The 18,049-nt window shown below is 31.7% G+C and overlaps 2 protein-coding genes across 2 annotated transcripts in view; both read left to right on the forward strand.

Moving 5' to 3' along the window:
• Positions 1 to 8,973, forward strand: part of LOC140434798 (armadillo repeat-containing protein 6 homolog) — an 81,265-nt gene extending 72,292 nt beyond the window's left edge. The window contains exons 6-8 of the mRNA XM_072523318.1: positions 2,124 to 2,243; positions 4,334 to 4,483; positions 6,738 to 8,973. Coding sequence (XP_072379419.1) covers positions 2,124 to 2,243; positions 4,334 to 4,483; positions 6,738 to 6,965 — 498 coding nt within the window. The 3' untranslated portion in view covers positions 6,966 to 8,973. The remainder of the gene's footprint in view (positions 1 to 2,123; positions 2,244 to 4,333; positions 4,484 to 6,737) is intronic.
• A 6,238-nt stretch (positions 8,974 to 15,211) lies between these two features.
• On the forward strand, positions 15,212 to 16,303 carry LOC140433877 (beta-1,3-galactosyltransferase 5-like). The gene has a single exon (XM_072521851.1). The coding sequence runs from the start codon at positions 15,212 to 15,214 to the stop codon at positions 16,301 to 16,303; it is 1,092 nt and encodes a 363-aa protein (XP_072377952.1).
• The last annotated feature ends 1,746 nt before the right edge of the window (positions 16,304 to 18,049 follow it).

Below are 18,049 nucleotides of genomic sequence, written 5' to 3' on the forward strand. Positions count from 1 at the left end.
AATTTTATCCAGTTTGGTGTTAAATTACTATAAATTATTTCTGTCACTTCATCAATGCAACGACTCATGCTTGGTTGACTTAAAGCAAAATTGTATCCTTGTCCAGAGGATAATTGGTAGCTCCCAGTACCATAAAAGTTTAAAGTAGCTAAAATCTTCAGTTCTTTAGGAATTGCAGATATTCTTTGTCCTTCTTGCATATATGGACTAATCATATCAATGATAATCCTTGCAACATCTTTATTGAATCTAAACAGTTTTTTAAATGTTGAAGTGGGTAGCTGGAAAGGATTGCTCATATCTCGGATTATTCTTTGATTTAATCTGAATTCAGCTCTACAAAAAGAATAAAAAATTTGAATTTTGTTATAGGTGTAACACATGGATTATAAAGTAAACTGAGACTTACCTTTCATTATTATTTATTATTTCATCAACTAAAGCTTCGCCAAATATATCATAAAAAGCCATTTGTCTTTTTTAATTTGTTATCTGCACTATAATATATAAATAACAAACTAATAATTATATAAACCTAACCAAACAAAAATAATCAAATGATATTTAACGGACTGCTAAAAATAAGAGGACAAGTTTTGACATCCTCCAAAATATTCTGTTTTAGCGGGAGTTTTAACGGTTTAGGTTATGATTTTAACGGATGCATAAGTTACAGAATACAAAAATAATTTTAGCGGACGCTAAAATTTTAGAGGCCTCTAAAATTTAACGGAAGTGTTACAGAATACACCCCAATAGCAATGCATTAGATACAATTAGAACAATTGCATTATCAGCCATCCCAATATTTTCTTTTTTCAAACACTCATACATATTTAAAACTATTCTTTGGGATTGTACGTGCAAATCTTTATTTTTTAATTCGGAGCTGTCATTAACATAATTGTCATTATTTATTGATAACACAGAAGTTGATGCATCTTAAAAAATGCCATCCTAGAAAAATATAATATTACTTACCTTATAATAAGCCTCCGCTTCTGCAAAAGGAAATATTTTAGGGTGTCACATAGCGAGACAAACAGGTGTTCATTACGATTTATAGCTTTGCGCTTCGCTGTTGCCATAATGCATGAGTTTAAAATTAGTGAATATAACTTTAATACCATATTAATATATCTGCAATTTTTCATGTTTCCAGGTAAGGTATAAAATCAATGAAATTTGGAAAAAAATAATACAATTCTTGAAACCGTTTTTGAGAACTTGGATTCTTAAAAGTTGTCTGATTTCTTAAAAGTCGATTATTATATCTATATTCCGCTAAATTCACCAACATGGCAACGTCGATATGGACGGAACGTTCAAATTCTCTCCAGACTACAATGTTGCCGATATTCGAAAATTACTTAGAGTATAAGTAATATATATATATATATATATATATATATATATATATATATATATATATATATATATATATATATATATATATATATAAGTTCACGGTTGCTTTAATTCATTAGTGAAGAGTCCATGAAAATATTAGTACCTAGTTTATTAATTTATAGATATATTTTTGAGAATATGTTCATATTATTTTTTAAGAGTGTCGTTCGTTGACTAGCAATTGAATAATAACGAATAGATAATAGAGAATATTTTTTAAATATAACCTTAGGAATTTTAGGAAATATGTCTGACAACCTTGATTTGAAAGGCGGTCTCTTTGATACCAGAATGAGGCATGTTTATGTTGGAAAATTATTAGTGGATGTACTATAAATAAAATAGTCATAAGAAACTGTCGGATAAGACTTGGCAAAAATGTTTTGAATTTGCTAAAGACATGTTTTTCCGTCTTGTACTTTCTTCTATATCATCTGCGCACCTCGCGGCTCTTCGCTATTTGGGAAGAGTGTAGACAACTTGAATAATTTTGAAATAGAGTGACTTTTTGCTTTTTCATATTTACTTGCTTCTATTTGATTACTAGGTGATATCCATTGAGGAAATGACTATTAATTAAAAGTCTTCATGAATCATGACAGAATATTGTAAAATTTATTATTCTTGCAATTATTTAACATATTCTATAAAGAAATATTCATAATATATTTATTTAAAAACTTAAAAAAAATACTGTTCATTTTATTTTTCAGAAAATCATTAGACAGTGCTTTAAGCTAATAAAGTCTCTAGCAGGAAATGACACTTGCAAAGCGTACTTGATAGAAAAAGGTTTGGCTCCGATCATTACAAACTCTTTAATGGTTAATAAGGTAAGATATCGAGGGTGCAAAGGCCAAAAGACGTAACTCTCAAAAACTAAAAATTGAAATTTTAGTTTTATGTGAAAGACTGAGCAGAAATACAGCCCACGGCCAAAACTTGTATGCCACAAATGAATATACAGCTGTAGCTATATGTTGAAACAAAATACAACTAATTTAGTTTTTTTTGCGTCCTGTAAAAATCATAGTTTGGAGGTTACGAATTTTGGCCTTCACATCGTCGATATGTATTTAAAATGAGATTATTATCATCATTCTTAATATTGTTCTGAAGCTATTTTCTTGTGGCATTTTAAAGTAATTACTATTTAAATGGGAATAAACCACAATTAAAGATTAAGGTAAGTTTATTGACGTTTCAATTTCCACTTCGGAAATCGTTCTCAAAATACAAACATTAGTAAATTAAACAAATTTTTTTTGTTACTTGGTGAAAAATTTCTAATAATTTAATTTTATCTGACTCATTTATATTGACAATTCAGACATACATTATACATTTTAAAGTAGACGACTTTAAAATGATATTGCCAATATTGTTGAGTTGCGTTCCTGGGACTGCTATGACTGTATGTCTGAATTGCCAATATAAATGAGTCAGATAAAATTAAATTATTAGAAGAATGTTCCACCAAGTAACAAAAAAAAAACAAAATTTGTTTAATTTACTGTTTTTATTTTGAGAACGATTTCCGAAGTGGAAATTGAAACGTCAATAAACTTACTTTAACCTTTAATTGTGACTTATTCCCATTTAAATAGTAATTGTCATCATTTTTGGCTCTACAACCTTTTGTAGTCTTTGATCTATTCCAAGATAAATTTTAATTCCTCTAACAGTTTTGTGTTCATAATATTCTTAGATTTTCCTCCGCTTAGTCCATAAATCTTTATCTTCCTCATCCATTCGCCCATTATTATGTATGAGTTATGTAAATATAGGTCCAAATCAGGTTCACTCCGGATGCGGTAGAATTCAAAATTGTACTACCGTCTGTACCGTAGTCAGCTCTCCTGCTCACCTTTGTATATATTCCTAATTAAGCACCTATGTTTCTATCTTAAATAGAAATCATCATCATTCTGGCTTTAGAACCCTGCGTTGTTTCTAGCCTTCTCAAGAATTTCTCTCCAGTCGTCCCTATCCATTGCCTTCCTCCGCCAAGCACGTATTCCCATATTTCTCATGTCTTCATCGATGTTATCAAGGAACCTTGTACTTTGTCTTCTTTTTCTTCTCTGACCTCTGTCCTCAAATAGAAATGCCTATCTTTATATTCCTAACATAGAAAATAAGTAAAAAAAATCGGTTGCCTGTAAAGTCGGTTTTACGGGCGAAGATTTTACGTGACAACGTCTTTTTCTCGGTAGAATATTTATTGATGTGAATATTATTAAATTGCACAATAGGAACAAGGAATTGAATGAAAATAAGAATTGCACAAATTTTAACTATAGAAATATATTTTGTTTACTAAAACATTGTACATGTAAACTTAAACTTAACTAATTTCTATTTGAGTGATTTTGTTGAGGATAGGACGATGATAGGAGAAATAGCATCGCACCAGCGGACCGATCATGTTTGAGTGGGAGAGAGACGCAAGGCATTCGCCGGTCCGGCGGGCCTCTCTCTCGTTCGGTGACTCATCGTAACAGACGTGAGCGGGCGTTACACTTTTTGATGAGTGACTCCGAGCCACAACCTAATTTAAGACGTTGTCACGTCAAAATTACCTTTTATTTCGTGAGGTGTGTTTTCAGGTTTTTTACCTTGCCTCGCCTTTTCAATAAATGACTAAGCACCAAGTTTTAAGGTTCTATCTCTCACCATACTATACATTCACCTACCGACTGGATTCTCTCGCAAATTCGAATTCAAAGCTGCAAACCAATTTAGGTTTTAAAATACGAAATTTGAAAATGTCGGGTGTGGCTCTATCCAAATAAAACTATAATCACACACAGTGAAATCTGCGAGCAAACCCTCTGAATTATCGACATTTTATTTATTTTGTTTATCTCCTGAGTGCTTATTATAGTTATATAATATATGATCGTACAACAATATTTTTAAGGTTAATGCATTAACAGCGGTAGCTGGTCTGAACGCTGTGGCAGCTTTGACTCTTAGATCACCTGAAAATAGTAAAGCACTTTTTAAAGCAGGTATGCCAGCAGCTATTACAGAAATTATGAAGATATATTCAGATGACAAACAAATCCATGTAAGTATAGCAAAATTATGCTTTATATGATGACTCGTTAGTGACTAGTGTTTTTGTTTTCTTTGGTATTGATTATATTTTTTTTAATGCAACACTTATTATAATGGTATCAGACATGGATATTTAATAAGGCTGGCCGGTTCTGTGATAAAGAAAATATTGCCATACTACAGCAACACAGAATACTTTACTATAAGTGTCAGTGTAACGTTTCATGTCATAAAGGCAAACATGAGTTGAGCAATAAAATTTGAAAAAAGTATGTTGTCCGAAGTTGTGAAGATTAAAAAATTGGAGTATCTTGCCATCGTTCAATTGGATTGCGAGATTTAAAAGAGATACATTTTCTATGTCTCACCTTAACTGAGAAAAAGTCGTAAATTGTTTTTCAACAAAGAGGTGATAGTAGCTGCCAAGGCCTGGTTTACAGAGCAAGATAAAAAAATTTAAGGTCGTGAGGCGTTGCAGGTTCTTTGTAATAAATGTGTCTAATTGAGAGGAGAGTATGTTAAATAATAAAATACTTTGACTTTGTAATTTAATTTGCTTCTATAACTAGGCTATATAGGCTAAAATGTTTTCAATACATCCACGTATACGTTTATTCAATTTTTACTCGTAGAATTTTTTATTTGATGCTCTCGCTACGTAACGCGATCTAATTTAAGTGACACAAACTAGACATCACTATATGTCTTTGAACTACGGAGCGTCCATTTAAATATTTGAAAACACCTGCATGTTCCAGAAACTTCTTCTTCAGCCTTAAGTAATCCAACTTTAGACATAGGCCTCCCCCAAATCAATCGAGTGTTTTCTATTTTGCGCCACTTGCTTCCAGTCGTGTCCTCCGATCTTCTTAATATCATCAGCCCATCTCATTTGGTGGTCTTCCTCTGCTTCTTTTTCCTAACCATGGTCTCCATTGTTGTATTTCGTGGTTCCATCTTTGATCCTTCAGTCAGGCGTTGTGTCCTGCGAAGCTCCATTTTAATTTGGCAGCATGTTCTCCTGCGTCTTTTACTTTCGTTTTGCTCCTAATCCATTTGTTCTATAAGTCTCACCCCGAGCATTGATCTTTGCATCGCTCTTTGTGCCTTTACCATTTTATCCATATTAGACTTGGTGAGTGTCCACGTCTGTGAACCATACGTGAGTATAGGGAGGATACACTGATCGTAAATTCTGGTTTTCAAATATTGTTCTATTGTAGTGCTTTTAAGATCTTTTGGATCTTTTAAGATCCAACTCAGTAATCTGGACAATTGCGAAATTTGATTACGTGCCGGCGTTTCTTTCTCTCAATCTGTCTTCGGTTCTAGATCTACTTGACGAGTTCCCAACAAAGCGAAACATACTGTTTGGATCAATACAATTCAATCAGATACAATTGCCACTTATTCCTCAGTAACCTGGAAACCATAAAAGTGACACACTGGCTTCGCCAGTCTGTTGAGTTCTTTCCAGGATTCCACATTAGCCTAGGGTCTACCTTAGGAGTTCTAAGAGCCCTCATGGCCGCTTGACTATCCATTACTTCCAGCATTCCATTAAATTCATTTTCTTGGAATATCGCGTTTTATTTCTTCATATTTTTCATAAATTACTGAATCATCAAGGGTAAAATCATCTACTAACCTTTCCAATGTTTCTCTCTCAGTTTGTGCAGGATATCTCTATTGGAAAATCTCTGTACTAATAAACAACTATTCATTTCTTGAAACAATAAGTACATGAAGAGTAGGTAATTTCACTTTTTTTAAAAGATACAGATAGGTATACAAGATGTGTCATTTGAAAAGTTGACGAAATAGTGTGTTTTTTATTGACGTGCTGCTTAGTGAATTATTATAATAATAAAAAACAGCACCTTATAGTTAAATTGGACCTATTAAAAAGTTATGTTTGCAAAAAATTTAATATCTGGTTTTTTGTATAGGGTATACAGGATATAAAGATAAGTACATAATAAAAAAAGTATGTTTGGTTCATCCCAAACACAAGATATACCCTTAAATAAAATAATTATTTTGTAATATTAAGTATAAAGTTACCTCTAATTTTTGTAAATACCTTTTTTTTTTTTTAGTAATAACTGATATATCTTCCTTCGACGCACAATTGCCCTGTATATAATGAACAATTTTCAAACATGTTCAGGAATTTACACTCCTGAACTCCTTGAATCCCATTGAACTGGTCTTTTTTATCTAGCTGTAATTACTACAATTTCTCCTTGTATTTCGTTTTTCAGAAAGCTGGAAGCAGAGCTATTAGAAACATGGTTTCACGTAGCAGAGATCAAAACCGAACGTTCATAGACTTGGGAATTGAAGAAATTCTTCAAGCTGATTTGAAAAAATTCGAGGATATAGATTATGACATTAAAGCCGCCCTACGCGACTTAGGCTGTAACGTTAAACTTAAAGAAGAATGGACTGGCAAAGGCGGTGCTCTTTCAACTGGAGGCAGAGTTTCTTAAAGACTGTTTTTATATCGAAACCCAATAGCTTTAAAATTATATCGTTCATACCAAGTGATGATTGCTATAATATATCAATAGTATATAGTATTGAACTAAATAAAAATTGTTTATAATAATCAAACTAAAAATACCTAGAGGAATAATAGGCATTTTTGTCTACTTCTTTTATTGAGATTGTGGATAAGTCATGTCTTGTATGTTAAGTGTTATGCAACAACGGGTTGCATACCACCGTCGTGAGGTTTTGAAGAAATTAACAAAATAATTTGATAAAAAGTTATAATTATTTGGTACAAGATTTAAATGAGAAATTTTGGGAATAAAACAAATCAATTCGGGCCTCCCAATACCTTCATTAACAAAAAATTGTAATTCTTTGGTTTCATGAAAATATAAAAAATGTGATATCTCATTTCGGCTTTGGGAAATAACTTAAACATATTTTTTAAATCTGATAGTTTTACGGATTATAAGGGTTTACCACCTGAACAAAAAAATGTTACCTCTACATCCTTTAATGAAGGTTTACGACCTTTCCCACCTTTTTCAATATTAACATATTGTGGTTCTTGGGTGAAATCTGTTTTCATTATTAACATAGTTGGTTGTTAGTTAAGAATTTTAATTTCATGACAAGCCAACCATGACACTTTATTTTTTGACTCTTTAACGTTTCGATTCGAGAGAGACTTTAGCAAATTTTCGACATATTCAAAATCATCTTTTTGGCGACGCAGAATCAAAAATGTTCGTTTTCTTCTACACAGTCAACTTCCTGGGCACTTGTACTAAATTTAATTGGCACTTGTATGCAATACCTTTTTGCATATCAAAAGTCAGGGTTAATATATTTTCGTTAATTGCTGATTCAGCTTCGATCATAACGTTTCTGATTTTTGCAAATGAACATTATGTACATGTTTTAGAGCCCCTTTCTTCCTTTCTGATGCACTTAGTACTTTTCTTTTGAACGTATCACATCTTCTTCGGGCTTTTAAATTTAAGGTTAACGTTTGAATAAAATATTGATTTGTAGTGGCTAGACTTACAAGCTTTGTGTCAGAAGCAAATACTTATCAGATCATACATCTTGGCAAGGTTAAGATCAAGATTAAGAAATTTTCTACAGTAATGTCAGACATATTTTGGGAAACAATTGATGTTTTCAATAACTTTGGAAACTTATTCATTGGTACATTTATTCTTTCCTCCACTATTTTTCCTATTTCATCACATATTACCAAATTACTGGAAGATTTTTTTATTGCAACATATATGCGATTTTTATGTAATCTAGTCGAAGAAAATCGATTTCTTTACTAATTTACAGTATTTGCTGGTAAAATTCCTGCGAAAATGATTCTTTGTATATGTTCGTTTTTTTAGATTTTCCTTGTCACAGGAGTTTAGCAATGTACACATTGCTGAAAATGAACCAAATGTCCAAAGCTGAGTAAATAGTTTCTCTCTTTTTTCGACAGATACAATATCTGTACATTTTTTCATACATTCACGTCTAAAGTTTTTAGCAACAATTTTGAGAGAAATCATTTTACCTTTAGCAGAAAAGTAGTTTCTTTTTACAGTGCATATCCGTTTCGGATGTTGGGGATCAATATGGTTATCCTTACTTGCAGGCAGCTATTCTGAAGCCAATAGAATCTTCTACCTGGTCTTTTTTTCCATACACCATGCCATGAAGAACGAGTTGCAACAAGCCATTTTTTATAATATGGCTCAGAGATTCTACTTTGCTCTCATTATTTGTATGTTAAACATACAAAGAAGAACATATAAGAATTCTTCTAGGAGTAAACTTGCAATAACTCTATTATAAAAATTACAAATTATGATCAAAACATAGCCTATGAACTAATGCTAAATATGAATTTGGTATGAACGATATTTCGTTAACTTTGCTTATTAATTTATCGAGTAATTATGCACGTTTTACACATTTAACTTCTTTTTATATGAGCTTTTTGATATATATGTTTACGAATTATTCTTGTTGTCATTATTGGAGTTATAACGTTATTATTCCCCGTTATTTACATATTTTGTAGGTTTTGAAATTTGTAGAGAAAAATAGATTTGGTATAAATGGTACAACTGACTTCTTAGACGTTATGTGTTGTTAGGTCGGTATCGTAAAGCCAACTTCTGCGCTGGCAACTGTTCCTTCTCCGAGAGCTATCCAATTCAATAACATTATAGTCCAGAAGCCGGGGATGTTTCGTATCCTATCAAAGACCACGGAGTTTTAGAGTGTATACTTATGTATTTTGGCCCGCTATATTAAACTTTAAAACTTTTAAGTGATGGGAATTTATTATAAACAAATATTGAATATGTTGCCTCTGTGAGTCCAGTTCAAATAGGTAAAAAGAAATAAGAATAAGACTTACAATCAGTTTATTCTACCACCAACGATCGGTTTCGCATACTGTAATTTGCTATGCATCTTCAGGTCAACGTTACATGGTAAACTAAATGCTAAAAATATATTAACCCGTATTAGGGTATTGTCTGGTACAGAATATACAGCAATTAAGCCAATATTATATGTGTGTGATTGTTAAATATGACTTTAACATTGATTACATAAAACAAAATAAAACTTGAAAAATGAAAAAAAAAAAAACATGAAAAAACAATCTAGTAAAATTGAAATATTATTAAATGTTTGAGAAAACATAGTTAAAAACTGTTATGGTAAACTGGTGACAGGTGATCGTCGGTTTTACTGCAACTATTAACGAATAAAGGGAAAGTTCTTGAGGGGAAAAGATATTAACAACTAGACTAGGAATGTAGGTATTGTGTAAAAATGGTTTGTTGAAAATTAAATGTGATGTGTTATATTATTTAAAAGTTATTTATATTCATTCAATAGGTATATTTTGGAAATGTGTGTTAATTTATTGAAATTATTTATTTATAACAGACAGCACTGTGATAATGTTTGAGTGTGCAATAACTCCAACTTGTAATTATCAAATTAATGATGAACCAATTTTGGTCTGTATTTGGACAGAAAAGAAATTATTGCTATCTCAATTAAATTAAAACCACTTAAGGACAAACAGAACACATTCAAACAGACATTTAAATAGTGCTACAAAATACCCCCTTTTAAATTAAATTATATGTCTGTTTTGTCTTTTTGGATGTGTTTTGTTTGTCCTTAAGTGTTTTTAATTTAATTGACATCAGAATAATTTCTTTTCTGCCGAAATACAGACCAAAATTGGTTCATCATTATTATGATAATTAAAAGTTGGAGTTATTGCACACCAAACTTCTATCAAAAATAGAACATCTATCTTTTTCTACACTATCACAGTGCTGCCTGTTCTAAATAAATAATTTCAATACATTAATATACATTTCCAAAAAATACCTCTTGAATAAATATAAATAACTCTTAAATAATATAAGAAATCACATTTAATTTTCAATAAACAATTTACAAAATCCCTACATTCCCAGTCTAGTTAATATCTTTTCCCCTCAAGAACTTTCCCTTTATTCGTTAATAGTTGCAGTAAAACCGATAATCACCTGTCACCAGTTTACCATAACAGTTTTTTAACTGTTTTCTCAAAAATTTAATAATAATCCTTGTATCGGCATGTAAGTAATATTTATTTATTTAATTTCAATTTTACTAGATTGTTTTTTCACTTAACGTTTTGTTTTATTTAATCAATTTTAAAGTCATATTTAATAATCACACACATATAATATTGGCATAATAGCTGTACATTCTTTACCAAGCAGCTCCCTAATACGGGTTATTATATCTTCAGCATTTAGTTTACCATGTACCGTTGACCTGAAGGTGCATACCAAATTATAGTATGCGAAACCGGTCGTTGGTGGTAGAATAAATTGATTGTGAGTAAGTCTTATTCTTATTTCTTTTTACTTATTGATTATAAACAATTTAATTGTTTAAATGATTATAATTATTCGTAAACTAAAAAATATAAATAAAAATACATAAGAATACACTCTGAAACTCCTTGGACTTTGATCGGCCACGAAAAGCACTGGCTCCTAGACTAACATATGAAGACGCCTTTTATCACATTCTTTGTATGTTAAAACCATTAGCTGTGTTTTTATCTTTTTTTCCCTTGTGCTACTATCTAATTTCGTTTAGTTTTGTACCTGTTTGTTTCAGGTGTTATTTTGTACTTGTTGTCCATTTTTATCGTCATCAGTTTAGTTTTTATTAGCTTTGATAAGAAAAAATGTCACAGCTTCAAAATCTAAAGTATAAAGTTTTGAAATAAATTTCTGTGGACATTATTCTTTGTGTTTATGCTCTGATCTCCTTTTGTTTATTAAAGCGAAGCTTTTAGACTGGCGTGGTATTACTTTTTTTTCTATAATAAAATGCTGATTGAAGTAGCGCCACAACACGGCGTCACGGACGTAGCGCCACGAAATAGCGTATTTCGTTGCGCTGCTACTGCTACTACAGAAGCGCTTTGGTAAGACGCTGTAAACAGTTGGAAGAGTCCATTTACGCGACGGAGAGTCCGTGATACAACATACTTTTTAAATGTTATTAAATCTATAACAACAATATTAACTAACAGCGGTTTTATGTAATTGTTAAATATATATATATATATATATATATATATATATATATATATATATATATATATATATATATATAACAATTACATAAAACAGCTGTTAGTTAATATTCTTGTTATAGATTTAATAACATTTAAAAAGTAATTCAGTGAATCTGTGGATTCTTAAATATGCTATAAAGAACGTATTTTTATTTATTCAAATTTTTACGATCGAACTTTTCATCATTTAATATAATTGTATAAGTTATCCAAGTTATTTTATTAAGTCTATATTTTAAAAAAAAATTTAATAATTTTGTTTTACATTAAACTAGTATTTTATTGATTTTGTAAATTGACTCAACTAATTTTTTTATGCAATAAGATGTTTATTCATAGAATAATTATATTAATAATTAATATATTAATTTTTTTACACTAACCCCAAAAGTTTCTGTTTTATGAAAATTATTAATTATGTGCTAAATCTCTAATTATATATTGGGGCAAAGATGTACATGCCTTTTTCATTCACTTTTGAACCAAAAACAGGATGTGGCAGAACTGGGAGTGACCGTGGAGAAGAAGCATAGCTTTCTTATAGTATAACAAGGAGCGGCGGTTTTAATTTGCTTTAATTTATTTTATTCTATTCTATTTTGTTTCGATTCGATTCGATAATCAATTCGATCCGATAATCGATTTGATTTTATATTTGATTTAATTCGATTCGATAGAAGATTCGATTTGATTCGATAATCGATTCGATCAGGATCGTTAAACGATTCGATAATTGAATCGATTTTATTTTATTATATTTTACTGTATTTCGATTCGATTTGATAATCGCTTCGATTCGAGTCGAGAATCGATGCGATAATCGATTCTATTCTATAATCAATTATATTCGATAATCGATTCGCATCGATATTTCATTCGATTCGATTCAATACTATTAAATTGTATTTTATTTTATAAAATATATAAAAATTAACTTATTTTAAATTATAAGTATAACTTATTTTAAAATATATAAAAAAATTTATTTTACTTTATTTATTTTATTAATAAACACGCATGGCACTGCCTTTACTACTCGATGTAGTGTGTGGTCGCGCTTTGCGTCCTTACTGTCGTTTCAGTCGTTACAGTTTTATTTTTTTCACATCTCAGTGCGATCCACCGCTCCCTCCGTAGCCTGCGATAAGAAGGCAATGCTTCTAAAAAAAAACTAAGTTCGCCGTTAGTATTCAATATGACCATTATGATCTTGAATAATTCTCCTTACATTGGTAACCCATATGGTAGAAAAAGTGGAGTTCTATTTAAAAACTAGCAGATTTAGTATAGTAGTTTCATTATTTTAAATTCTAGTTCCATGTTTTTGTTTTCACCATTAATGAAATATCCAGTTCACTCAGAATATTTGTGATAAAGACGTTAAAAATAATTTCACGTGATTGTCATTTTATCGTAGCACATTTTTGCTGGTCATTCATTTTGGTGGTCATGAAATTTATTTCAGTTTAGAATCAGTTCTGATAATGTGGAACCGATGGATAATAAGTTGATCACCGATCGGGTAAAAGTGATAACAAGATGAGAATTTGCGCTGGTTCTTCTTAAGTGGCGAGTACCATAGCCTTCTATACTCCTAAACTCCTCAGACAGAAGTATTAAAACGAAAATTGGTATTATCAAGATTTAAGCTGAAAGACTCACTCCCTCCTAGGGGAAGATTTACTCCAGATATCGGTTCTAGGTGTCCTGATATACTGGAGTATATCCCAAACATTTTCGTACGCATCTGAACATCGCGAACAATACCTTTTTGGCATGGTCTTATAGAGATTTTCACTAGGACCCATCTGTTTCATGTTGTATATAACGTTCTTCGGAATGACACCGAATCCTTTTAGTAGAGAGGATAATAGGTATCATATAGATACTTTTTATTCTTCGATATCTCCTTATTTGTATCTTAAGATCTCTTTACTTGGCAACACTCAAAGTGAAAGTGTTTTTTGTCAAGTTAGTTTATTAAATAGTATGCGATTGGGCCACTAGTTGGTTAATGAGCGCAATACAGTAACAGTATAGGTTGTAGTAATTCTTAAGCCTACTAATAAGGAAGATAACTGGTTTGAAGAAGTTCCAATTTTTGAGCTGTCACTTGATGGAGTGACTGTTCTAGCGAGTCCTGCAATTCCTTATATTTACTTGCAGTAAATGCCTGGCAGCCTCCGTTAAGATTCTTGACGGTATCTTGAGCTTAGCATCTATATCGGCATTTGTCGTTTATCACCCGAGGATCATTTACAATATATTTCAGGTTAATTTTAGTTGGAATAACATGTCAATCAATACCTAGTTCCGACGCTGTATTGTCGCCATAGTCTTGGCTGACTTCATTCAGATGTCCCCCACGCAGTCTTCCCATTCAAATGCTCATTTTTCTTTTATTAGAAAGATTGTTTACGCGCATTTTTTGTTCTGTCAGTTGAAGTAGATTTGTGTCAATTGCTGTGCAAATTGGATGATGTAATGTGGATGTCTCAGGCTACTTCCGAAAATAAGTTCTTAAATTAGCAATTTGTTTGTTTAATTGCTCACCTATATTGTCCTCTTCCTCCTAGATACTGGGCTAACCTGTGTCTTTCTGCGGCACTGCGATGATAATGTTTTTGTGCGTTTGTCAGAAGTGTTTTTGTTTTTTACTGGAGATTTTCTTTGTCCGTTTTAATCCACTGAACCAGATCTACTTTTATATTTGTAACTAACGTTTGTTTTAGAATACATTATTTTTAATTTTACTTGTAGTAATAATATGATTTTAGTCAGTTCCTTAGAAGCAAGCTATTAATGACAATAATTTGAAGAGTTGCAAGTGTAGACCACAGGTGAAGATCGAAAAGACGAAAAACTAACAGTTAATAGAAGAATTTAATGAGTCAACAATGAGAAAGAGAAAGCGATAAGTATATTATTGTTCCTTTGGGACTTGGACGCAACTGTATTTTTTTAATAATACAATACGCGCGCTATTTGTTTGGAAATGGTCACTCAAAGTACCTACGTAAATGTTGTTCCGTCTTCTAACTACACTTTGTTGTAACACTTCACATCTTTTTTTTTCGGTTCATTCATAAAAAACTTTTTTTAAATATATTACAGTTACGTCCGAATCTTAGTGGAACAATGATGTTATGATATTTAAATGTAAAAAAAAGTTATGTTCTCTGTAGTTAGTATTCATGGTACAACCATTTGCATGTACCTTAGTAAATTAATGTATTATTTGCCTAAAGATTTTTAAATTATTACCAAATAAGTGAACTTGGGAAAAGTAAAAATTTATTTATAGAACATTTTACTTGACTGTAACATAAAAAGTAGTATTACAAAACGTTATCAACGGCATAAATCATTTTCATTGTTTAAAAAGCAATATTTCTATTATAATTATATTTTATAGACGTAGTTTTATAGTATTTTTATAGTTACTTAATAACCGTAACTTATTTGATTAATTGTAACATTGTGACGCACTTGTTTAGATGTCATAGAAACATAAAGGCTTGTTTTATTTTAATACTGAAAAATGTTAACGTACTTATTAGAAACTTGATATATAATATTTTTTTAGGTATGGTGATGCCATGGTTGGCCCAAGTGCGTTGTGTGCACTTGGCAGTGTTTGCTGTAGCGATGATACCCATTTTTGCATGTCTATCGTATCTCAGTACGAATCAGCTACAACCGACGGCAATGCCGCTACGTACCTATGAAGTAAAACTAGTCCAAAGTAATCAAAATGTGAGCCAATTAGAAACAGAAAGGCAGCTGTCACTGGTTGTTCCCTCGAATCCTGCCACAAATGCAACCAGTAATTCAAATCAAGGGCCAGATCTGACAAAGGGTGTAGCAGCTGAAAAAATTTACGAAGCTGGACATATGCATCACGATTCTGAGATATGTCCAAATATGGGTGAAAATGTGAAGTTGCTGATAGCGATCACTTCAGCTCCTAGTCATGAAAGTGCCAGACTCGCTGTCCGGGAGACCTGGGGTCATTTTGCGATAAGAAAAGACATAGTTGTAGCTTTTATGTTAGGTGCCACTTCGAATCAAACTGTAAATAATCGAATAGAAGCTGAGCAAGAAATATATGGTGATATTATCAGAGGAAAATTTGTAGATACATATGACAATCTAACTCTTAAGACTATCTCAATGCTCGAATGGGTTGATAATTTTTGCTCCCGAGCTCAGTTTGTACTTAAGACAGATGATGATATGTTTATCAATGTTTCCAGACTTTTAGCGTTTATAGCAAGGCATAAGCCTGAAGAAAGGACGATTTATGGTCGACTGGCCAGGAAGTGGAAGCCAATTAGGAATAAAAAATCTAAATATTATATATCTCTTCAACAGTATAAACCTCCTGTTTTTCCTGATTTTACGACGGGACCAGCTTATCTGTTTCCAGCTCAAATAGCCAAGGAACTGTACGTAGCTTCTTTAAATTATACTTATTTTAAGCTGGAAGATGTTTTTGTCACAGGAATAGTGGCAAATGGACTGAAGATCAAACGTGTACACGTACCAGAGTTCATAAACAAGCGCGTGAAATTCACATCGTGCAACGTGCAAAAAGAAATCAGTATACATATGGTAAAGGGTGTTGAACAATATGATTTATGGAAAAAATTACATGATGTGACACAGTGCAAGAAGTAAATGTGTGTGAACCAAGAACTATTGTGTGATTTTTTATGACACTGATCTAAAATTATTGTGTAAAACGTAATACTCGAATTGATAAGAACAAATGCATCACATCAAAAATTAAAATTTTATTATTTTGTACCCAGTTATAAAAGAGTGTATTATAATTGTTATGTATATACTAGTTCATTCAATGAAATTGATTATTTATAATTAAAAAAATGTATATTTGTACAATATACAGTCGTAAACAATTTATCCTATTCATTTATTTATCTTTTAAACCTTATGTGTCTGTATTTCTGTGGTTAGTTATTTAGACAACTTATGGAAGTTTAAAAACACAAAATTTTATATATTTAATGCAAACATTGGGGAAAGTCGACGAGGTCAAACTGTAGGCCCTTATGGTTTTGGACAACCTAACAATTGAGGATAGAGATTATATGAATTATGTAAAGAAAACGACATGATCATTACAAATACCTGGTATAAAGTACCCAAGCGACGACTATATACTTGGAAAGCCCCATTTAATGATGGCAGCAAAAGGTTTTCAAGAAAACTTGTAAGTGAGCGCTTCCGAAATGCCGCCAAAAAATCACTATATTTACAGGAGAAGATGTTGGATCTGATCACCAACCCCTTGGGGCAGATATTAAACTAAGGTTAAAGCAAATCCAGCGAAAAAAACCTAACCTAACCAAAAACCATGTATTTAACTTGGATGATATAAGTATAAAAGATAATATTAAACAAGAATTTAACAATAGAATAAAGAACATCGGATAACAACTAGAAGATCCAGAGGAACTATAGAGTGAATATAAAAACCAGATTAACGAATTATGCACAAACAATGATTATAGAAATAAAAAATAAAACAGCATTGCATAAAAAAGTAAATGAAATAAGCAGTATATTTAGAAAAACGAGTTTAAGAATTAGGAAAGCTTGTGGTCCACATGATATACCGACTGTTAAAAATCAATGAGGAATTACTTACTGTAATTAGATATGCTAATTACTACTCATGTGTGGTTGCTAGATCCAAAATCCGGTTTCGGATAGGGAATGTCTCCCAGATATGGGTAGTAACGAGGAAATGAAATACTGCAGCATTTTCATTACTGTGTTAAGGTGTAGAAGTGTACCATATTAGATTGGTACGGTTAAAAACTGCGAACGGGAACGCAACGGGAAACCACCCCATGATACTCCCTAGTAAAGTTATCATGGCATCGATTAGTGAAACGAATAATATTACTGATCATGGGCTGCGGAACTCAAGATCCAACAGGGGAAGAAATACAGAATTAAACCACAGGGCTTCTTAGGTCGCTAGCCAGCGAAATCCCGGTGAACAAGACATCACCACAAACAAGATGTAAATGAAGAACCCGTATAGAATAGTTACATGGAATGTAACATCTTTATATAAAGCCGGTAAACTGAGAAATTACTCTCTGAAATGGACGAACTAAATATTACTAGCATGGGGATGAGCGAAATAATGTTCATACACAGGGAATTTCATAGCAAACTGATACGCAGTTTATTTTTCTGGAAACGAAGATTATATTTATATGCATCGAAACGGAGTATCAATAATTATGAAACAACATATTAGTAAGTATGTTACTAACTTCATCCCAATATTAAACAGTAATGTTAATACAGCTGAATGCCAAACCTGTAAATATAAAACATAATCCAAGTTTATGCTCCCACTGCTGATGTAGATGAGCAAAAAATTGA

This window comes from Diabrotica undecimpunctata, chromosome 2, assembly GCF_040954645.1.
Source record: "Diabrotica undecimpunctata isolate CICGRU chromosome 2, icDiaUnde3, whole genome shotgun sequence".
Classification (NCBI taxonomy): Eukaryota; Metazoa; Arthropoda; class Insecta; order Coleoptera; family Chrysomelidae; genus Diabrotica; species Diabrotica undecimpunctata.